Source organism: Etheostoma cragini, chromosome 20 (genome assembly GCF_013103735.1).
Source record: "Etheostoma cragini isolate CJK2018 chromosome 20, CSU_Ecrag_1.0, whole genome shotgun sequence".
NCBI classification, from domain to species: Eukaryota; Metazoa; Chordata; class Actinopteri; order Perciformes; family Percidae; genus Etheostoma; species Etheostoma cragini.
In genome coordinates this window covers 3,528,342-3,549,180 of record NC_048426.1, presented here as the reverse complement: position 1 = coordinate 3,549,180, position 20,839 = coordinate 3,528,342, and the positions used below count along the sequence as shown (strand labels likewise).

General features: G+C 39.5%; 1 protein-coding gene across 1 annotated transcript in view; it reads right to left on the bottom strand.

Moving 5' to 3' along the window:
* The window catches only part of nrxn3a (neurexin 3a), a 191,381-nt gene that overhangs the window by 148,648 nt on the left and 21,894 nt on the right, over positions 1-20,839 (bottom strand). Inside the window, exons 3-5 of the mRNA XM_034857472.1 lie at positions 8,725-8,745; positions 7,746-7,772; positions 5,642-5,710 (exon numbers count right to left, since the gene is read on the bottom strand). Of these exons, the coding sequence (XP_034713363.1) occupies positions 5,642-5,710; positions 7,746-7,772; positions 8,725-8,745 (117 nt within the window). The remainder of the gene's footprint in view (positions 1-5,641; positions 5,711-7,745; positions 7,773-8,724; positions 8,746-20,839) is intronic.

The window sequence follows — 20,839 nt, the reverse complement described above, 5'->3', positions numbered from 1 at the left end:
CACCTTTCCTTGGCTTAAAATTACTGCAACAACTAGTTCAAAGACAGCAAGCTCGCGGTCGTCTGCACCCAGGACTAGGGCTGTAATCTCCCAGTCGTCTGGTCGATTTATTGGTCGATACGTTCTGGCTCGTGCAAAACTCTGATTGGTTAATTTTTTGCCCTGTTGATTTCATCAGGTGGAAGCATAGACCGTTACGGTCTATGGATAGGAAGCACTAATTGCTAATGGGGTTTTTTTCAGAGCATCCCTGTTTCACAAGTAACAGTCTGTCTTCAGAACAACCCCCTTGTTTTCACTTTTTTGGATTAGCCCAACCCACTGGGGACAGACTGAAGAAAGAACTAGAAAGCCTTGTTTTAGTGGTTAGTGTCAGCATTTTACAAAAATAGATAAGAGAAAAAGTCGAACGCAAATTTTACATGCAAAGTTTGCATATCGCAGCTCGACTACAAACATGGCATATCACCTAAAAACGGTAAACTAACTTTTCTGCATTAGGTTGCCCTGCCTGTTTGGAGCAGGCTATATGAACATATCAGAATTGGCATATTTCATAGTCTAATAATCGTTTTATAACTACCGGCGCACCCTCCCGCAACGACGGTAGCACTCCCCAGACCCCGCTGGATGTTAAGCCTCTATCATCCAAACGCACAGTTGATTTCACGGAAGGAATTGACGACTTTATTGCTCAGGATTTGAGGCCCATTGCTGTTATGGAGGGCTGAGGTTATAAGAACTTGTTAATATACAGCGCCAGCACGCCACACCATCATGCATGGACTAACCCAAAATGTGAGGGACTCAAAGAGAAAGTTTCAGAGTTAATTCAACACAGGGAGGCACTGAGCTTGACCACAAATATGTTTAAATATACAGTTTATGTTAAAGTTGAGGTGCCTTTTGTGGTTAAGAGTAAAAGCTTTAAATTAAGAGTTTATTCCTGTCTCAGGCGCAAAGCCGAGCTCCGATTTGCAGCCGCTCAGTGCAAGGACATCCAGCGCTGTCAGAGCAGACAGACGAGTGGCATTTCAGTGCAAAATAATTAGGTAAAAAAAGATTTAATATACTGCAAATAGCTTGCGCCGACAAGTACTACGGGACAGTAGGCTACAGTTATTAAATGTTACGGTTTTTTCCGCCCCTCCGCGCACCCCTGTGGGGGCCCCCCACAGTCGATTTTCAGTCGACATTTCACGACTTTATTCGACCAAGATTTTCTTTGGTTGTTTACAGCCCTACCCAGGACACAGTCACTGTTTGTCGCCTACGGGGGAGACTACTTTGTTTCTACTACTTTCCAGACTCCATTATTCATAAAATATAAATATACATATATTGACACCAGGGCGTCCAACAACCTGTTGCTAAAGCTATGAGCTAAAAGACACAAACTAGCACTACGGTCACTACTCTTGTCGGAGAAACAACACAGACGTACATTTTGTGTTGACTTGAAACTGGTAACATTAAACCTTGTTTAAAGTTTTTCTCATCTGTTTTTGTCATTTTACAACAATTTACTGGTGAAAGAAATTCTATTTTTTTTATCAATAAGTCATTTAAATTCCCCCTATTTTTATGTTGATCAGAAAATGTATCCAATCCGTGACTCAAAACTGTGATTCGATCCAAACCGTGGGTTTTGTAATCTATTGCACCCCTAGTCCCAGTTCAACAATTCTGGCTCCACAATTGTTTTGCTGTAGTTAAATTGCATGTTTTCATTTTGAGGAAGTCAAACTTAAGGTTTCTGTCATTTGTCTTTCACGGTGGTTGTAAACAGCTCTGGCTAGTTTGCCCTTGTCCTCCAGTAACATTTGAATGAATCTAACTTTGTTAATCCAGTTGTTTTCACAATGGTCCGTTGTTTTTGCATGTTTGAATTCTACCTAAATGTGTCAAAATGGGCAGTTGACGGCAACACAGACCAAAATAAAAACTTTCAAAAGGTAAATTACTGGCTTAAGCATTGTTGTTCTGACAAGTTGAACTTGTGCCTTGCATGGTAGTGTTACCAAGCGTTTGGACATTCAATTCAATTCAATTTTATTTAAAGTGTCAAATCATAACAAGAGTTCTCTCAAGACACTTTACAGATGGAGTGTGTCTAGACCACAATCTATAATTTAAAAAGACCCAACAATTCCCCCAAGAGCAAGCGTGGCAAGGTAAAACTAGAGATAGACCAAGAGAATATTAACGTAAAGAGAGTCTTACAAAAAAGAAAAAAGCAGATTATAAAACGAGAAGAGAAGCATGCTGTTTCAGCCCATGCCAGAAGAATATGACTCCTCAATGGCAGAAACACAGTTTACTAAAATCACCATCTCTCTCTATCTGCCTGCCTGCCACCAGTGAGCCTCCATGCAAATAGAGCCAGATATGAGCCTCTTGTCTGCCTAACAGGATGCGACAGAGAGCCTGATGCCTAATAATGTCTACCATCGCGCTGGATTAGACACAGCAACAAGGGAGAGAGACAGACGGTAAAGTGAGAGGAATCTCCAGGAGCTTACACAAGCTTTGTTCTGTAAATGGGGCCGGATATTACAGGTTACAGCAGGATGCTTCTCAAGGCAAACACCCAAAGACAGATTTCTGTTCTGGAGCTGCTACTCTGCACTCAAACCAACCAGGACCTTTCAATTTCACACTTTTTAATGCTAATTTAATTTTTGTTTATCACCACAGTATGGCACCGCTGTTTAAAATGAGTGTACACTTTAAAGGGGCAAGGACTGGCAAGGAATGCCTCCATGCGGCTCTTAGACCGCTCCCCAATACGTGAAATACCTACAATTTTCCACGGCCAGACCAGTATGTGCGCCCGGACTGGCTAGCAAAACAAAGAACAGAGAAACTCAGATTACAACACACACACACAGATGGAGTGTGACTTAATTCTCTGCTCAGGATTACGCCCCCATATCTGTAGATAGAAAATATTCCATTATTGCTAAATTAATGTTCTGAATGCCGAGTACAGCACCTTTAACTCCCCAACCCACTCAATAAAGGCAGTAACGTAAGTAATATACTAGTTGCTCATTTAAATCATAATGGCGCATCCTATTTTATAAACTGACCACATGTCAAATCTAGATATGCAAATTGACTTGTAAATATAGCTGTCAAAAATGTAGTGTAGTAAAACAAAAAAACAATATTTGCCTCGGAAATGTAGTGGGATAGAAGTATGATGTAGCAAAAAAATTTAATTCTAAAGTAAATTACAAGTAACTAAAAATTGTGCTCAGTAAGAGTACTGGAGTAAATGTTCTTAGTTTCTTTATTGCAGCAGGAAGTAATTGTTATTTTTTGCACTACAGAGCAGAGATAAGAGAGAGATAAGAGTGGCAGTGTTCAGAAGGAAAAAGTATATTTGAAAATGTTTCCCATATGTTAAAATGTTGAGGCATTTTATTTAACAGGCCTTTGTAAATGTGTGGTATCATGCGTGCAAAAAAAATGTTCCTTAGTTTTATGAGTAAATACTTCATCAAATTCAAAAATTAATCATTTCTAAAGCAGTGTTCTTACACTAATATGCTAAAATTTTGTATTATATCAATTAGAAAGCAGTTATTTAGAATTTGTCAGTAATTCAAAAGCTAATTTACAAAGTGTAAGTAAATAATTAACAAACTATGAGATGTACATTTAGGCATGTATTTATTCATATAATGATTAGACAAGCAGTAAAGGGGAGTGAGTGTGGTAATATATGTTTTATAAACAATTATTAATTCACGATTCATTCGTACATAGTTACTAGTTGTTAGTTAATATTGATCTAATCTTTGCCTCACCAAGCATTTACAAATTAGATTTAAAGGCCAGCAACACCTCATACTCACAAAAGTGTCAGTTGTTGTCTAAACAGAAAAGGGAAACATACGTAACATAAAGTAATATAGAACATATGCATGGATAGCGCAATGCAAACATTGTACTCTTTCCAATGCCATACAAATCCAAAAAGATTAAATGCTATCTTAACACTGGAATGCATGTGAGTAGGCATATGTATGACTGACAGGGCATAGAGGAAAATAGAACACATTTATCCTTGTGTCTGCACAAAACGTACTGTAGCTATGACACACACCATATCTCATTCTGCCTAGTTCTGCTCCATAAATCTGGCCCCATTGTGCATCTCTGCAGCATTCCTTCCTTAATTAATTCCATTATATGTATACCAAATATCTAAAAATGGTCTCAAAAACAAACCCTAGTCAACAAACCCTAATCCACTAGTTAATGTTACAGTTAAAGACTAAGGGCATGGTGTGAAGCACATTGGTGCAGGTGTGCTTAGGGCACAAATCCACTTTTGTTAGTTTAACAGTGGATAAAAAGGGTCCTTGTGCCAAGAACATGGTTAAAAATGGTTGTGCTTTATTTCCTAATTAATTTATAGGCGTAACAAGCAATAAACTAATCAGTGTCACCTCCCGTCCCCTGTAAAAGCCAGGCACGTTTGTACGTTGGTGCATTGCTATTATGATGGCGGATTTTGCTGCTTAATATTTTTATTTTTAATCTTTTGCATGTTTTTGCATTGCTGGGCATCCCTGTGTGTGTAACAAGCATAGTGTGTGCGTACTGTGCAAAAACCTAGGCGCATTTTACGCTGTTCAAAACCCAATGAAATGCTGCGTTACTGACTTTAGACCGGGTCAATAGTGCGATCATTTCTGCTGCATCAAGATAGCAATACGCCAAGAATGCACCTGAACACACCTCCATGTAGGACCAGGGCCCACAGGGCCCGCAGGTGCATTTGCTATTAAATTGACGTGGGCGATGGACTGGAAATTGACAACTGCGTCAGTCACTGCGCTGCACTGTGCCGGTTGCCAGATAGGGTCCCTGTTGTTGTTAATATTGAGTTTTTCTCAACTTTATTCTCAACTCTACATTTTTGAATATTCATAAGAGTTTGGGCATTGCTCCAAATAGCAAAGCTACATACAACACAGGATGTGTTACGTTTATGTAGGTTATTAAGTCAAGTCTCCTCAGGTTTTTGCCTTCAGAATGCAAGTCAAGTTGATTCCTCAGATCCGTTTTATTTTTTAATTGTCCTTGTTGGTGAGCTTTCGGAGCTGTATTCACATACAACAACAGACACCTGTAGCTCCAGAAAAAAAGTACAAAATGCTCCTTTCAAATCTATTTCAGGTTCACATGTATAAACATGAAATTAGTCTTCAAAATCGACTTCCGCCTCACTCAATTCTTTCGTTTAAGATGGTGCTTCTCAGTTCGGTTGCTGACATGTCACTGCCCACATCAGCCAGTAGAAATAATGAAATCTAAATTTTGTCATTTGAACTTGTCTTTTGCTTAGTGGAAAAGGCTGTTTTTTGTGAAAACTGAACCACAATGACTGTCATAAATCTCTGTCATGCTGTCTCTCCATACACTGCATGGCATTCCAACAAATTACATAGCACACACAGCAAAAAAAACACATAGTGACACAGTTTTTTTTTCTTCTCCTTCAATTAAGGTTGTCTTAATTACTCGCTTAATCCGAGCTCCCTCTGTGAGAAACCATTTCAGAGGAGACACTGAACACACACAAGTCAACACACCAAAGCATCAATCACATTACTCAAACACTCACAGAGCAAGCGGCGCTTTTCATAGAGGCGGAAAAGTAAAGATTTCGAAAAAGCTGTACCTTTGCTTTTAGCTAGAGGAGCAGGAGGAGGTGAAGAGAGAAGACAGGATCCACAGCCGAGAGAGCCCAGAAAGGGAGGGAAAAGAAGAGGAGACATAAGCTCAAATTCTAGCAGGCACCCAACCTATCAATGTATTTATGAATACATGTCATGGGAATAAATCAATGTACAATAGCAATACAACTGTACATAACAACACACAAACACATGCAACTGCATTAGGCATCACAGGTTTTCTGAATGTCACAACCTTGCCAAGAGAGCTAACTACACAAATGGTGCAGTGGCTTGGTGAACTGTATAACACATACGTCATTTGTAATACCTTCTTTTAGATGATAATATTACTTAAAATATCTGCAAAGTTCATAATACATAAAAAACAAACAGTTACTGCATTTGAATAATCATACAAGAGGACCATGTAAGAAGATAGACTTTTCAGCTTTCTTGTTGTTATGGTTTTGGTGTTTTGTCCTATTTTAGTAGTCTGTGTTTCGGTTTTGTATTTGGCTCCATTTCCTGTTTTATTTTGACAGTCTAGTTGTCTGTCTTCTCAGGTCTTGTTTTAGTTCCTGTCTTTTGGTTTTCCTGCTCTTGTGAATGCCTTATGTTTTTCACCTGTTTCCCAGCCCTGAGTCACCTGCCTTGTTACCTTGTGTATTAGTCTTTGTGTCCCCCTTGTCTGTTGTCAAGTCATTGCACTGTTTTCAGTTTGGATTGTGTGTTTCTGTTTAGTGGTTTCCTGCGTGGAGTCTACCTTTTTGTCTCTGAGTTCCAGTTTTTTGAAATCCTCTTTTGGGGTTTAGGAATTAGTTTGTGTCTGTAGCTTTCTGGACTCAGTTTGGTATGTACTTTGTGTTTTTTTCCTGTACTAAAATACCCAAGCAACAATACTTCCGCTTGCTTTCTGTATCTTCTGCCTGCATTCTATGTTTGGGTCCACCATTCCCCACATCCGTAACACTTGCCTTTTCAAAGTAGTTTATAAAAGATAAACTTCATATTGAATACTTATTTTTGTTTCTCTTTATATATATAGATTTAGAACACTTATATATACACCTGTGTGTATATATATATATTAAATTTAAAGGTACTTTATGCTGTATACACGCAATGTCAGTAGAGACAGTAGTAGAAGAACTGAAAAACGTTTTTTCCAATCCAATTTAGGAGAATTCAGTATTCCACAATGGTTGTCATTCTATGCTAATAACCTACATTAAAGGTCATATATTGTAGTCATTTTCAGGTTTGTACATGTATTTTGGGCTTCTATTAGAACATACTTACATTCTTTAATGTAAAAAAATATATATATATATATATTCTCATACTGTCTGTCTGAATATACCTGCATTCTCCCTCTGTCCGAAACGCTCCGTTTCAGCGCCTGTCTCTTTAAGCCCCCTCTTATATATATTATACAAAAGACATGGAACATGGAAGACATATGGTACATATGTAGCTATTATCCAGATTCTGTTTATGTTGTTGGATTTTAGAAGATTGGTCACCATTTGTCACTGACAGAGCTGAGCAGACACACACACAAAGATTAGCTCTACATGTGATTGGAGATGAGCAGAAGCTTGTTAACTGGCGCGCAGGAAAGCCGGGCTGCTTTTTGCTGAGAATTGTGCTTTGTAGCGCTGCAGCCTCCAGTGTGAATCTGGCGTAAGGCTAGGCTAGTTACCTTTAACAATAAAGTAAGCAGATGCTACCATACTTTTTACCCATCACAACTGCACTTGGTTAATACTTGGTCAAACACTGAGTAAATGTAGCTTTAGCAGAGAATGTTGTTCCATTTTGTCAAACAACAGTAAGATAGTAGCCTATACACTGTTTTGACCGCATGTGTAGTTAGTGCGTTTTGGCTTTGTAAGGCATTACAGCACAATTAAAAAATGACAGTGTATATCACAAATATATACAGTATAACCATGCACATGTCACATTTATCCCACACCAATGTCAAAACATGCAGTTTCACACTACAATCACAAACCAAACAAAGCGAAAAGGGAAGGAGAGGCATACCTTGTTCTGCCATCATGTGTGCAAGGCCTTGAGAAGATAAAAGAAGGATAAAAGAGAAGGAAAGAAAGAATGACAGAACACTTGAGAAAGAGTGCACACTTAGTTTCAATACTTTTTGGTATTGTGATGATACATGTTTACACCCAGGAGGGAAAGCATGACATCAGAACACACAATCATGTCACACAAAGCTTCCTGTGGCTTTCATCAGAAGAAATACCAGCATGTTAGAAGAAGTGAGAGCCAGGATGAAACATTTCACCTCATCTTGAGTTCAAAAACAGAGCTCATAATCACTGACCTGATATATGGACCTAAACCTGCAATAATAGATTTTTTTCTGCTAAAAATAAGCTGTGAACACATTGACATAAAGCCTTTTAAGTTGATGTGGTAAACCTGTTAGCAAACAGCTGCTTATTTACACATCCAGCAGCGAGGGACCAACATTTTATCATTTGTAAAGTCCTGGTTCTGTCCACCTACAGTAGGTGATTTCCAGTAAAACCATTGTGAACGGGTGAATTCTGGTCATTTGAAATATGTCATACTGCATCAAGACAATGACAAATGATTTCTAGTTTAATATAAAAAGCTACAGTTTCCTGAAACCTAAAGAAAATCCATTTAGAAACTTACAAAATTACAGAGTACATTACTAGTTTAGAATTTTGTAATTAAAGGGCAAATTAATCCAAGCACAGTTTAATATATATCTACCCTGTTTCTTGTTGCATCTTCTATTATGTACTGTACCTTTTTCTCGCACTACTGCATTGTAGTTTCTTTTGGCAGCTTTGTGTGGTCATTTTGTTAGACCATGATGTAGCAGGTATCCTGTAAGCTTGTCAATGGGAATGGCTAGCAGAATCACCTAGCCGATACTATGTTTGTATTGATCTTGCTTGTCTGGAAATCTGCAGCTATGCAAATATTAACAGTATTTTTTATATATTTACATTTTTTCATTCAAACTCACCTGGCATATTGCTGTTGACCTCTGGAATACAAGGAGACAGAGAAAACAAGCAAACAAAGACAGCATTAGAAACACTCATTACTTGCATGTTTACTGTCATGCAAAATATTCATAGTCCATACAGAGGGCTGGCAGTAGGCACAGCCATGTGTATGTCAGTTACAATGCAGAAGGTTTTAGCAATGAGGTGTGAAAGCAGCAACATTTGGTTTGGAATAATTATTATTATTAGAATAACTCAGTCCCATTAGATGGCATTCAGAGAGAAATATCCAGTGGGAAGACAAATGCATTTCTTCCCTCCATCTATAAACAGTATATAGTGACAAGTATATCCAGGTGCTGTTATTAAACCATAAAAGCATACAACAAGGCAACCCGAAACCCCAAATAAGGTCATACTTTAAGTGAGTTGTGAGTTTTGTCACCATAGTACAAGGAATGAAAGAACAAGCCCACAGACTTAAAGCATCTGTCCCAAAAGGCTGAGACGTTGCGTAAAGTGTTGGACAGATTAAACACCATACTGATGATTTTGCTATACTTAGAGCCACTGCAGTGTTAAAGTGTCAAGGTTGTTAAGGCAATGAGGCCACTAATATAAAAATCCAGGATTCCTCTGGGAACAAAGAATATTCACAACAAAACCCTGGAAAATATGGACTGCACTTTCAGCTTTTAGCAGAGATTAATGTGGTAGCAAAGTGAAAATTCTGATATGATAAAAAGTCTGGGGTCAAAGAAATGCTCTCTGAATAGTGTCCCTTCCAAGCAAAGCCACGATATCGTCCTCTTTAAACATGAACATGATGGTCAAAATTACAAAATGTAAGAGGTTCGGTGCTTTAAAGAAACTAATTGTTGGCAGGTATTATATTAGAAGTATAAATGAGATATAAATTATATATACAGTGAGGAAAATAAGTATTTGAACACCCTGCTATTTTGTAAGTTCTCCCACTTAGAAATCATGGAGGGGTCTGAAATTGTCATCGTAGGTGCATGTCCACTGTGAGAGACATAATCTAAAAATAAAATCCAGCAATCACAATGTATGATTTTTTAACCATGTATTTGTATGATACAGCTGCAAATAAGTATTTGAACACCTGTTCAACATCAGCCACAATTCTGACCCTCCATGATCTGTTAGTCTTCCTTCAAAATGTCCAACTCCACTCCATTTATTATCCTAAATTAGATGTACTTGTTTTAGGTCGTTAGCTGCAAAAGGACACCTGTCCACCCCATACAATCAGTAAGAATCCAACTATTAACATGGCCAAGACCAAAGAGCTGTCCAAAGACACTAGAGACCAAATTGTACACCTCCACAAGGCTGGAAAGAGCTGTGGGGAAATGTCCAAGCAGCTTGGTGAAAAAAGGTCCACTGTTGGAGCAATCATTAGAAAATGGAAGAAGCTAAACATGACTGCCAATCTCCCTCGGACTGGGGCTCCATGCAAGATCTCACCTAGTGGGGTCTTAATGATCCTAAGAAAGTTGAGAAGTCAGCCCAGAACTACACGGGAGGAGCTGGTCATTGACCTGAAAAGAGCTGAGACCACCGTTTCCAAGGTTACTGTTGGTAATACACTAAGACGTCATGGTTTGAAATCTTGCATGGCACGGAAGGTCCCCTGCTTAAACCAGGACATGGCAAGGCCTGTCTTAAGTTTGCCAATGACCATTTGGATGATCCAGAGGAGTCATGGGAGAAAGTCATGTGGTCCGATGAGACCAAAATACAACTTTTTGGTCATATTTCCACTGACCGTGTTTGGAGGAAGAAGAATGATGAGTACCATCCAAAAACACCATCCCTACTGTGAAGCATGGGGGTGGTAGCATCATGCTTTGGGGGTGTTCTTCTGCACATGGGACAGGGTGACTGCACTTTATTAAGCAGAGGATGACCGGGCCATGTATTGCGAGATTTTGGGGAACAACCTCCTTCCCGCAGTTAGAGCATTGATATTGGGTCGAGGTTGTGTCTTCCAACATGACAATGACCCGAAGCACACAGTCAGGATAACCAAGGACTGGCTCTGTAAGAAGCATATCAAGGTTCTGGCGTGGCCTAGCCAGTCTCCAGACCTAAACCCAATAGAGAATCTTTTGAGGGAGCTCAAACTCCGTGTTTCTCAGCGACAGCCCAGAAACCTGATTGATCTACAGAAGATCTGTGTGGAGGAGTGGTCCAAAATCCCTTCTGCAGTGTATGCAAACCCGGTGAAAAACTACAGGAAACGTTTGACCTCTGTAATTGCAAACAAAGGCTACTGTACCAAATATTAACATTGATTTTCTCAGGTGTTCAAGTACTTATTTGCAGCTGTATCATACAAATAAATAGTTAAAGAATCATACATTGTGATTTCTGGATTTTTTTTATAGATTATGTCTCTCACAGTGCACATGCACCTACGATGACAATTTCAGACCCCTCCATGATTTCTGTCCTCAAGTCAAATTTGACCCGTTTTTTTTTTTTTTTTCACAAAAAAATGGGCCTTCGAAATAAGTGCTGAAAATGTCAACATCAGAAATATCAATTAACTTTGCAAAAGACGGGCACCCAGATAGCTCAGTTGGTAGAGCGCGTGCCCATATATAGAGGTTTACTCCTCGACGCAGCCGGCCCGGGTTCGAATCCAGCCTGCGGCCCTTTGCTGCATGTCGCTACCCCTCTTTCTTCCCTTTCGTATCTTCAACTGTCCTGTCGATTAAAGGCCTAAAATGCCCAAAAGATAATCTAAAAAAAAAAAAACTAGTGCAAGGTAACCAGTTGTTGTAGATGAGCTCACAACAAAGTGTTCCCTGGTTGCTGACGTAGTTGATAAATGGGTAACTGCAAACAGCTTCCCTAAGCGTTATGATAGCTCACTGCGTAAAGCTGCGGGCTGCAGTGGGAACTCTTTATTTTGTCACAAGATCTCAACCACCTCGACCCGAAGTTCTATTGTTTTTAGAGCTTATTTTTTGTAGGTGGCTGTGATGTGGGGCTTACTTAGACAAACATTTTCGCGCCAGTAGATTTGGAAAACGATTTGAAAATCGCCAGGGAAATGTTCGTGATTGTGTGACGAATCTGGTGTCACAGGCAGCCCAGCGGCAGCTGTTAGGTAAACACAACATACGGACACCTTTTTCTTTCTTTAACTGTCTATGACGGTAACCAGCTGTTGTGGAAACCAGTAGGGGTATAACACCGGGATGTACAGAAGGGTTTGATGCGCTACTTGAAAAGCTAAATAAAAACTTTTCTTTGATAACTTGTCTTGTTTTTTTAAAGTAACAGTGTGCAATATTGGAAACAACATAAAGCCCCTAACAGCCCTTAATTTTGAACAGTTGAAAAGTGAGAATAGTGCAGAGAGTAGATAATCTGTCGGTGTCTGGCTAGATTTATCTTTTAAATGTCCATTTGTTCTGGACACACACCCCGCACTCTTGTCTGCTAACAACGCAGTGATCCGACCAACCAGCAGTCTGCAAGTTTCCACATCACCTTTTGGGCTCGCCTCAGCTCGCTTGGAACCTCGACTGAGGTAGTACTAAAAAAAGTACCTGGTAGCAGGTCCCAGGGACTTGTTTTTGTAATGGAAAACCAAAAAAGGCGAGTAGAGTCGAGGCGTGTCGAGTAGATACCACGCAGTGGAAAACCGCCATTAGACTTGGATGCTGCTGACTCATCTGTTGTTAAGTCTGGTAAAAGGGGCAGGGACAATGATTTAATATAAATAGCTTGCTAAACATTTCCCTGCACTGATTAAATGGTGATTAAATGGAGGCTAACACCAGTCTGTAGCTAGGTAGCTTATTTCACTATGGAGATTAAGCCAACAGGTTAATACCACTCACAAACTACCCACATTTCTTGGTTAAAAACTGGGTTTTGATTTAACTTTCCCAGGCAACACTACGGTCACTGTAGTTCTGGCAAATTTACTCACTGCAACTAAATATGTCACTGATTGCGCTAAACCAGGACCAAACCATTTCATGCAGATACAGGGGTGTTGTCGGTCAAGATGGCTGTTTACTTTTGGTCAATGGGGATATCTAACTTTTACTGCCAAACAAAAATATCATTACATTTATTTGTGCCCTTGGAATTGTCCTAACTTTCCCCCCCTTAACTAGTTTGAGACTTCGGCCAGGTGTTATGGTCACATGATTAAAACAGTCACCATGCATCTTTTTAATAACGTTAAATAAAACGTTCATTAATGTTGTTTTGGAGTCATTGGCAATCGCCCTGTTTTGTCATTACGGTATGAGGGTGTGTTGAAGAAAAGACATGTATTTTTATAGGAGTCAGAGTTTTATTTTATAAGAACTAAAATATTAAGTACAAATTTAAGTAAAAGGTGATTTAATTGAGATGCAATGCAAATAAAACATTGTTTTAACACAAACTTGCTTGTCTAATGCTGTAATCTTTCTACAGGTTTGTATGTATAGGCGCAGAACAATGCCACAGGTTTACTGCATGATTTGGCTCAACTTGACTCACTTTTGGTACCAAGTGTTTTTCTCTTTGTTTTTTTGCAGCAGATACTACCAGTTCAGTGTATGCGGGATGCTTAGCGGGTTAGCATAGCAACACATCAATTGCCTTTATGGTGGAGCAACAGAAGGGAGACTTCCAACCACTGGGGACAGGGTAAAACAGTAGTGACAACTGGGAGAGCAGATTAACAAAATTAAATTTCAGTTCTCTCCCCCACTTCAGTTTGACTTTTTGACTAATCCATCATTCAAAGCTCAATCTCTCTCTCTGTACTGATGATCAGCTGTATTCACTCGCCTTCCCTTCTGCTCCATCATTATTTTGTTCTCTACCCTGACCTACTTCCTTTGACAATTCATTTCCCCTGTATTTCTATTTGTGTGTGTGTGTGTGTGGGGGTGTGTGTGTGTGTGTGTGTGTTTGTGTGTCAGGTCCCAGTGGCGGACTAGCCATCATTTATCTCACTACGATTTCTGTATGAAGGAGCTCTGAAATATTTCTCTTATATACTGTAGTTATATTTATAGTTATATAGTTATAAGTCCAGCTCTCCCCAGAAATCCCTTCCCCCCCCAAAAAAAATAATTCATACAGATCCACTATTCTTCGGGGTGACTCACCTGTGCTTTGAAAAACATATTTATTCCTCACACATAATCTTGGTAAGAGTATGACTCTCTCTTTTAATTCAATACCAAAAAGGTAACGCGAGGATAGCGGGGGATTAGAGCTCAAAGTGGATTACTTAAAGGGATGATTCATGATTCATGTTGGATAAAGTGGGAGAGTGCAGTGATTAATGAGGTATTTCAAATTCTGCTTACTTCTGTCAGCGATGGCTTAAATTGTTGTTTTCTGCATGTTATTCACATGGAAGGTAAATCGGCACATGGAAGTACGCATGCACGCACACAGACAAAGGATTGAGACAATACACTGCTGAGGGCTTGAGTATTACCATTTTCCTTATTATTATTGTTACAGCCATAATCTACTCACTGACAGATTTCACCAGCAGCCATGCTTCATTGATATGAACATGCGGGTGGCTAGAGAAACAGCCAAGGAGGGCTGCTGAAACCATCTGCTCATGTTGGGGTGTCCACGGCATACTGCTGGTGGAGGGTCGCTGACTTGTCAGAGAGAGAACCAAGAGAGAGTTACTGTGTTTCCTAGTTTCTGAACAACAGAGGTGCTGTGTAAAGTTAAATAGAGTGTCACTCCCCAGAGTGCAGATTTAAACGATTTACGTTAACACGTCATACTGAAATTAGAAGAAATCCATGAAATAATCCATTACAAACAATAACAGAAGATGGGAATCTTTCAGAAACGTTTTAGCTATCTATGGCTGTTTGATTGCTAACGTTAACTCAAAATACCATTCAAGTGACAGCCTTTGTTGTGTGTGATGCTAACTTGTAGCCAGAAGAAAACAAACCTAATTAAGTAGGTCCATTTTTGCTGTATTGACATTGCAGAAGTCTCTCGTTAGCATCTTGGAGGCTACTTGTCGCAAAGTGACGCATGCGCAACTCCCATCTTCACTTGTTGCAAAGTGTTGCATGTGCAACTCAAATCTGCACTCAACTTACATTGGGAGTGACAGAGAGTTAAGAGAGGGTGTGTTTGTTTGCCAACCTGCATTGGTCACTGGACTGTTAAAAAGCATTAAAAACTAGGGGTGTTTTTTTCAGCTGTACTTTCATGTGGCTCTTTGTAGTTTGTACGGCAAATTTTGCCGAATTGCACACAACTTTTGTATTATGCGACTAACCAGTCATGCTGGCTGCTGCTTTGCACTTGTGTACTGATATTGTGAGAAAACTTTTTATCCCAATGAGAAATATCATCACGTTTTAACATTGTCACGCCTCTATAAAAATTAAAGGCTGGAACATTATAACATATGCATTTCTGCAGTATAAAATAAAATAATCATAACAAACACAGCTGATCACAATTTTAAGCTGAATGCAAAGACAGATGTATTTTTGTAATTATTCTTGCAGCCCTGGAATTTAAGGAATTGGGATTTTTTGCATTAGCTTTATCTTTTTATTTATAAGTTAATTAATGTATGCACAGATATACAGTATAACAAATACAGGATTTTGAAGCACATGTCTGATTAATTCTTGTTCCATTAACTTTAGTATAATCAATGAAGTGTTTTTCAGCCCATCATTTATGTGAGGCTTTCTTTGTGTTTCAGGTCAGTGTGTTATGAGTGACAATGTTTGCCGCTGAGGGACAGTTGCCAGTGTTTTGGTCTAACAACCTCATTTTGGTGGAATGAGTTTTAGAAGGGAGATTAACTGTTTGGCCAAGATCCATGTTGATGGTAATACAGGCTGTATGAAGGGCTTCAACTAATGCTTGTTAAACCTTGAGTTCATAGTTTCTTCCGTGATCACGCACCACCACCCCACGCAATTGCTAGTAGCCAAGGAGGACACAGAGGATTAAAAGAACGTGATGTACTCTTCAGAAGGGTAATAATTGTCAATTGAGTTTCTGCATGTGAAAGTCACCAGATGAACATCTGCTGAATATAGCCATACTGAGAAATACAGAGAGAGTTGTGTGGAGCTAATGGTCTTAATTAGCTTTTTACCACTCAATTGGTAACGGCTTGAATGTAACGGATGTTCATTAATATCAAAACGTGGCATACTAGAGCTTTCAAAGTGATGACGAAGAGAGTGTAGCAGCATCTTTGAACTAAAGGTCAGCCCATCCACTTTGGTTGGAGAAGTTAGTGATTGGTTTCATGTATTTTAGATTCCTATTCCACAATGTATGTATTAAGTAGCAATGTAACAAGACAATATTCTTATCTTCTGAACATTACATAGTCATTAGAAGGTACTTATTTTAACCCAAACAATGATCTTTCCCTAAAAGTTGTTTTTAGTGCCTAAGCCTAAGCCCTACAAATGCATATAAGATTGACTCACTTAAATAAATGGCTCAATTACTATTCTGTAGTAGGCGTATATTATTAGTGTGGTTAATTGCTTTAAGGGAAACAGCCAAATCTGGAGTTTTATCATAGGCTTTCTCTTAGCTCATCAATTGTAATCATCAAACCGAGCAATTCGGCTGGTCTCTTGTTCACTCTCACTTATTCAATGAATAATTAATTAAAGAGAGCAGGAGTCCACCGACTTGTTTGCACAGGTCTAAATCCCATATTGATGAACTCACATGTGCAGCAGTGTAAAGTGGGTTCTCTACAGGTACGTACACAGCTGGAACCTATATAACAAAAGGTCTTGTAAGTGTGAAATGCTGTTTTTGAATGGACTACAATTTCTGTGGTAATGGGCTCATTAACAAAGAACTGAGAAAATTTGTAGAAATCCTTTGGGAGGATTTTCCAAGTTCCAACGTGGTCAGATGTGTATCTGATCTGTATTTGTAAAAACATACAATGTCATGGAACAGGCACATGAGATAGTAGTCTAGATTTGCCAGACCTTCCTCCACGGCGTTGCAGATGGGAGAAAAATGTGCTCAGGTTTATTGACATTTCTTTAAATCAATCACAATCGTGTGTGGCGCCAAGCACTGGGCAGAGCCACGGTTCTTCTGCTAAATAGCCTAGGGAAGAACCTTGTTTTGGTGGAATATGTATGTTCCAAAGGTGTTTTAGTCATGCAACAGAAAACTCAGGTTTGACAGATAGTACAGCTAACTGTGTGGATTTACCCTGCAGAGATCTGAGGAGCAGTTAACCATTGACCTCAAAAATGGACCAGAGTTTAAAATTCATGGGGGAATCCCGGAAGCAAATATAGACTAATGACAAGGTGGTACTGTAACTACACTATGGTAAAGCCAGGGCTTACAAAGACCAAGCTGTCTGTGCACTAAACATTCTAAGCTCCCAAAAAATGTATGATGCAACATTTCAACATTTAAGGTCTTCTTCGGGTATACATTCTACAATAAAAACCAAATACATGGTAGCAGTTTTCAGTATATAAAAAATAGTATTTAGTGTTTCTCAGAGGTTTAGAATTTACTTGTGGTTGTACAGCCCAGTCTCATGGTAGTTTGTGAATTGGTTGCATTATTTAATCTATTGATTTGTGTACAGGGACACAATTTAGTTGTTTTGTTTGCGGTGTTGACCATGAATTTCAACATGATGTTTTTCAATGGGAAGCACCTTTTGTGATAACACCACGATTACGTCAGCAAGTAATAGTGAAAAGCCAAAAATCTGTGTAAGGTTGGGGAGGTCACAAGGGTCAAACATCGCGGGAAGTTCACCCCAAAGACCGGGGATTGCGTCCCGTGTGTAGCGTTTCATTTCCTCGTTGTTCTTTTCCTAACCACATCCGTCCCGTTGTTGTAGCGTGTCCTATGTCTGGCGGTCTCTCCGCCAGCGTTTTGGGTTTCATTTCCCTATAGTTGGGTCCCCCAGAGACCATGGATCGTGTCCCGGCGGTTGTAGTGGGTGTAGTTTAAACTTTTACAGCACACTTAACAAAAAACAAATGTTTACATTCAAGTGGTAATGCCCTCTGGTGGCCATATGAGTTTACAGTAATAAATACGTGCAATCCACACAAATAACATTGCATTGCTTTTTGTAGCTATATGTGCAAATAACCTATGAGGACAGCCGGTAATAAATACTGTGCACTAGGTAACAAATCAACAGTATTGAGAACACAGTGTGTGTCGAGTCTGTACAGATTGAGACCATAGAATGATTTGATTCTTTATAGCTTCTTACTTCCTGTCATTCCTTGAAAAAGTCATTCATGCTTTTGTCACTGCTCGGCTGGATTGTTGTAATTCTTCACATATGGGTCTACATCAGAAATCTTTAAATCGCCTCCAGTTAGTCCAAAAAGCAGCTGCTTGCCTTTTAACTAAAACAAAAAAGCGTGAACACATAACGCCAGTCTTGGCCTCCCTCCACTGGCTACCTGTCCGTTATAGGATAGATTTTAAGATTGTATTGCTTGTTTTTACAGCCTTTAATGGTCCGGCGACACCTTATCTGGCTGATCTCTTATGCCACCATTCTCCAGTCAGAACGCTGAGGTCAACAAATCAGCTGCTCTTGGATGTCTTGAGATCAAAGCTAAAAAATAAGGGCGATGGAGCCTTTGCAGTGGGTGGCATATTAAAGCTGCACAGACCCTACTAACGTTTAAATCGCTGCTCAAGACACACCTTTTTGCTGTAGCTTTTAACCTTTGTTAACCAGGATTCTGATGTTTTTAGTGTTTGTCTCCTTTTGATTGCCTTTGGTTGTAGTAATTTTTACTCTTGTTGTTTATGTATTTGACATTGACCCTGTTCAGCACTTTGGTCAACTGTTTTTGTTTTTAAATGTGCTATTGAAATAAAATTGACATTGACATTCACTTCATAACTACTAATTCTTTTCATTTCTGTGTTAGAAAAAAAGATGAAATAAAGTACAGCAGCAGTATGTGTCAGACATTAGATGCTCAGTATCTCAGGACCCATCACATTCAGTTTTTGCTCTCAGTCATGACAAATTCTCTCTCTGATGTATCCTAAAAGCAGGCAATCCACCTAATCTTGATTAAGTCCCTAATTCTCTCTGGGCGGCTTGAGTTCCCTGCTTGCTCTCAGCACTCGCCCGGCACTGGGAACAGCTCCCATCGTGGAGGCTGTAAATCACGATGGGGAAAAGCAGCCTATCAGCCTACAGGTTCACCATGCAAAGTGCCTTTGCATGGATGCCTTGCTGAGTCACGCATAACAGCGCTAAGGGGCTGGAGGGTGGCGGGGTGGTGTGTGTGAGAGCGTAAGGGATTCAGAAGGGGGAGGACACGGCGATACCTATGGATGAGAGAGTTTGAACACCAGTACTAAGAATGACTGAAAACACCATATTTACATACATTTCAACTAAGTAAGTCCAAAAAAATGCCAGAAAATTTGAGAATTTCCCTTGCAAGAAAACTTGTTGATAAGCAAACCAATCTCTTCATTTTATGTTCTTCCTTGGGTCACTATTTTCATTTACATAAGGCTATCTTATAGTGAAATCGCCATGAAACTGGCATAATGACCCCAGCTTACCTTTTAGAGTCAAACTCAGGAGAATTTTATACATTTAAAGAAATGCACACTAACACACTACACTAAATATGACTTAAAAAGTAAAAGTAAAAAAAGAAAAACTAAACAACAAAAAAATCATAAAATGAAAAAATCATCATCCAGCATTAAAACAAAGCATTACTATGGATGTGAGAGAACACTTAACTATTGTGATGCCTGATTATCTTTCAACAGCTAAGACAAGATCCTGGATCAGAGCAGCTAGTGAATGTGAGAGGCCTGGAAGATGGGCCAAACAATCACACTGCAGACCATGAAATGCTTTAATAACAAATCGGAGCTCTCTTATATATTTGACTGGTAGTCAGAGCAGAGAGGGCTCCTCCTCCAGATTTTCTTTAATACTTTACACACCAGCCAGTCATCTGCTGTTCTCATTTGTCCGCAGTGAAAGAAAGCTAAAAGAGAGGAAGTGAAGCACAAACATGTCTACCCTTGGAGCCCAACTTGTCGGTTAAATGCCACCCGGTAAATCAGCTGAGGACAAGCAAAGCAGCTCAGCTGCCATCAATACAGAGAGAAGAGGACAGGCACAAGGAGCACCCCTCCACTCCATCCTTTTCTTCATTTCCAACACTGGCAGAGATAGATGAAGAAGAAAAAACTACTAATCTTGCAATTCCAGATTCCCTGGCCTTTTGTCTCATTTGGCGTCAGCCCACATGAGATGTAATTCCATATTTGTGAGAGGTTAAGAAAAGGACTCAAAAGTCAAAGATGGAGGGAAAAATAGCTAAACAAAGACATTAAAACAAATACCTGTGATCTAAATTAATTAAATGGAAAAAAGACTTATCTAAGTGGTATTGACTGTCTTATAAGGAGTCAGATTACTGTGTACTTCTCAGCTGGAAGCTTCTAGTTTGGAAAGCCTGAAACATGTATTGACTGTGAATAATTAAGCTCACGATAAGAGTTATTTCAGACCACACAAAAAAGAGCAGAGGTGCCTGCCTCAATCTATTTATGTGCTGACTGCATGTTCACCAATTACTACCACAAAACAGCTATAATCACAGGATGTTCTTTGCTCGGGATTCATCAAATCACACTAATTCAAGTTTTTACATCAGCAAGTGAAAGTGCCTTTTTATTTGGCCTGCAAGAGGAAATACATGGGGGAAATGAGTAAAGAGTTTTTTTTTAAATAGAAATCAATTTTGGTTTTGGTACAGCAAGCCGTAGAGCTATTGAAACACAGTTCTGGCAAAATTCTCTGCACAAAAGGATGAGATATAAAACACCTGCCATTTTGTGATTGGGTGAAGAATAGGGGGCTCTGGAGGCCCCCATTCTCTCTATTGGTGTCCTTATCACTTCTAGCAGGGCCCATGCCATTAACTTGTGCCTTACTGGCTTAAACCTGCTTAGATTAGCTTCTGATTTAAAGCGGTACCATGACAAATGAATTTACACTGGACAGTTTGATATCAGCTGGATCATTGCACAAAAAAAGGGGGGGAGGGGGGGGGGGGGGGG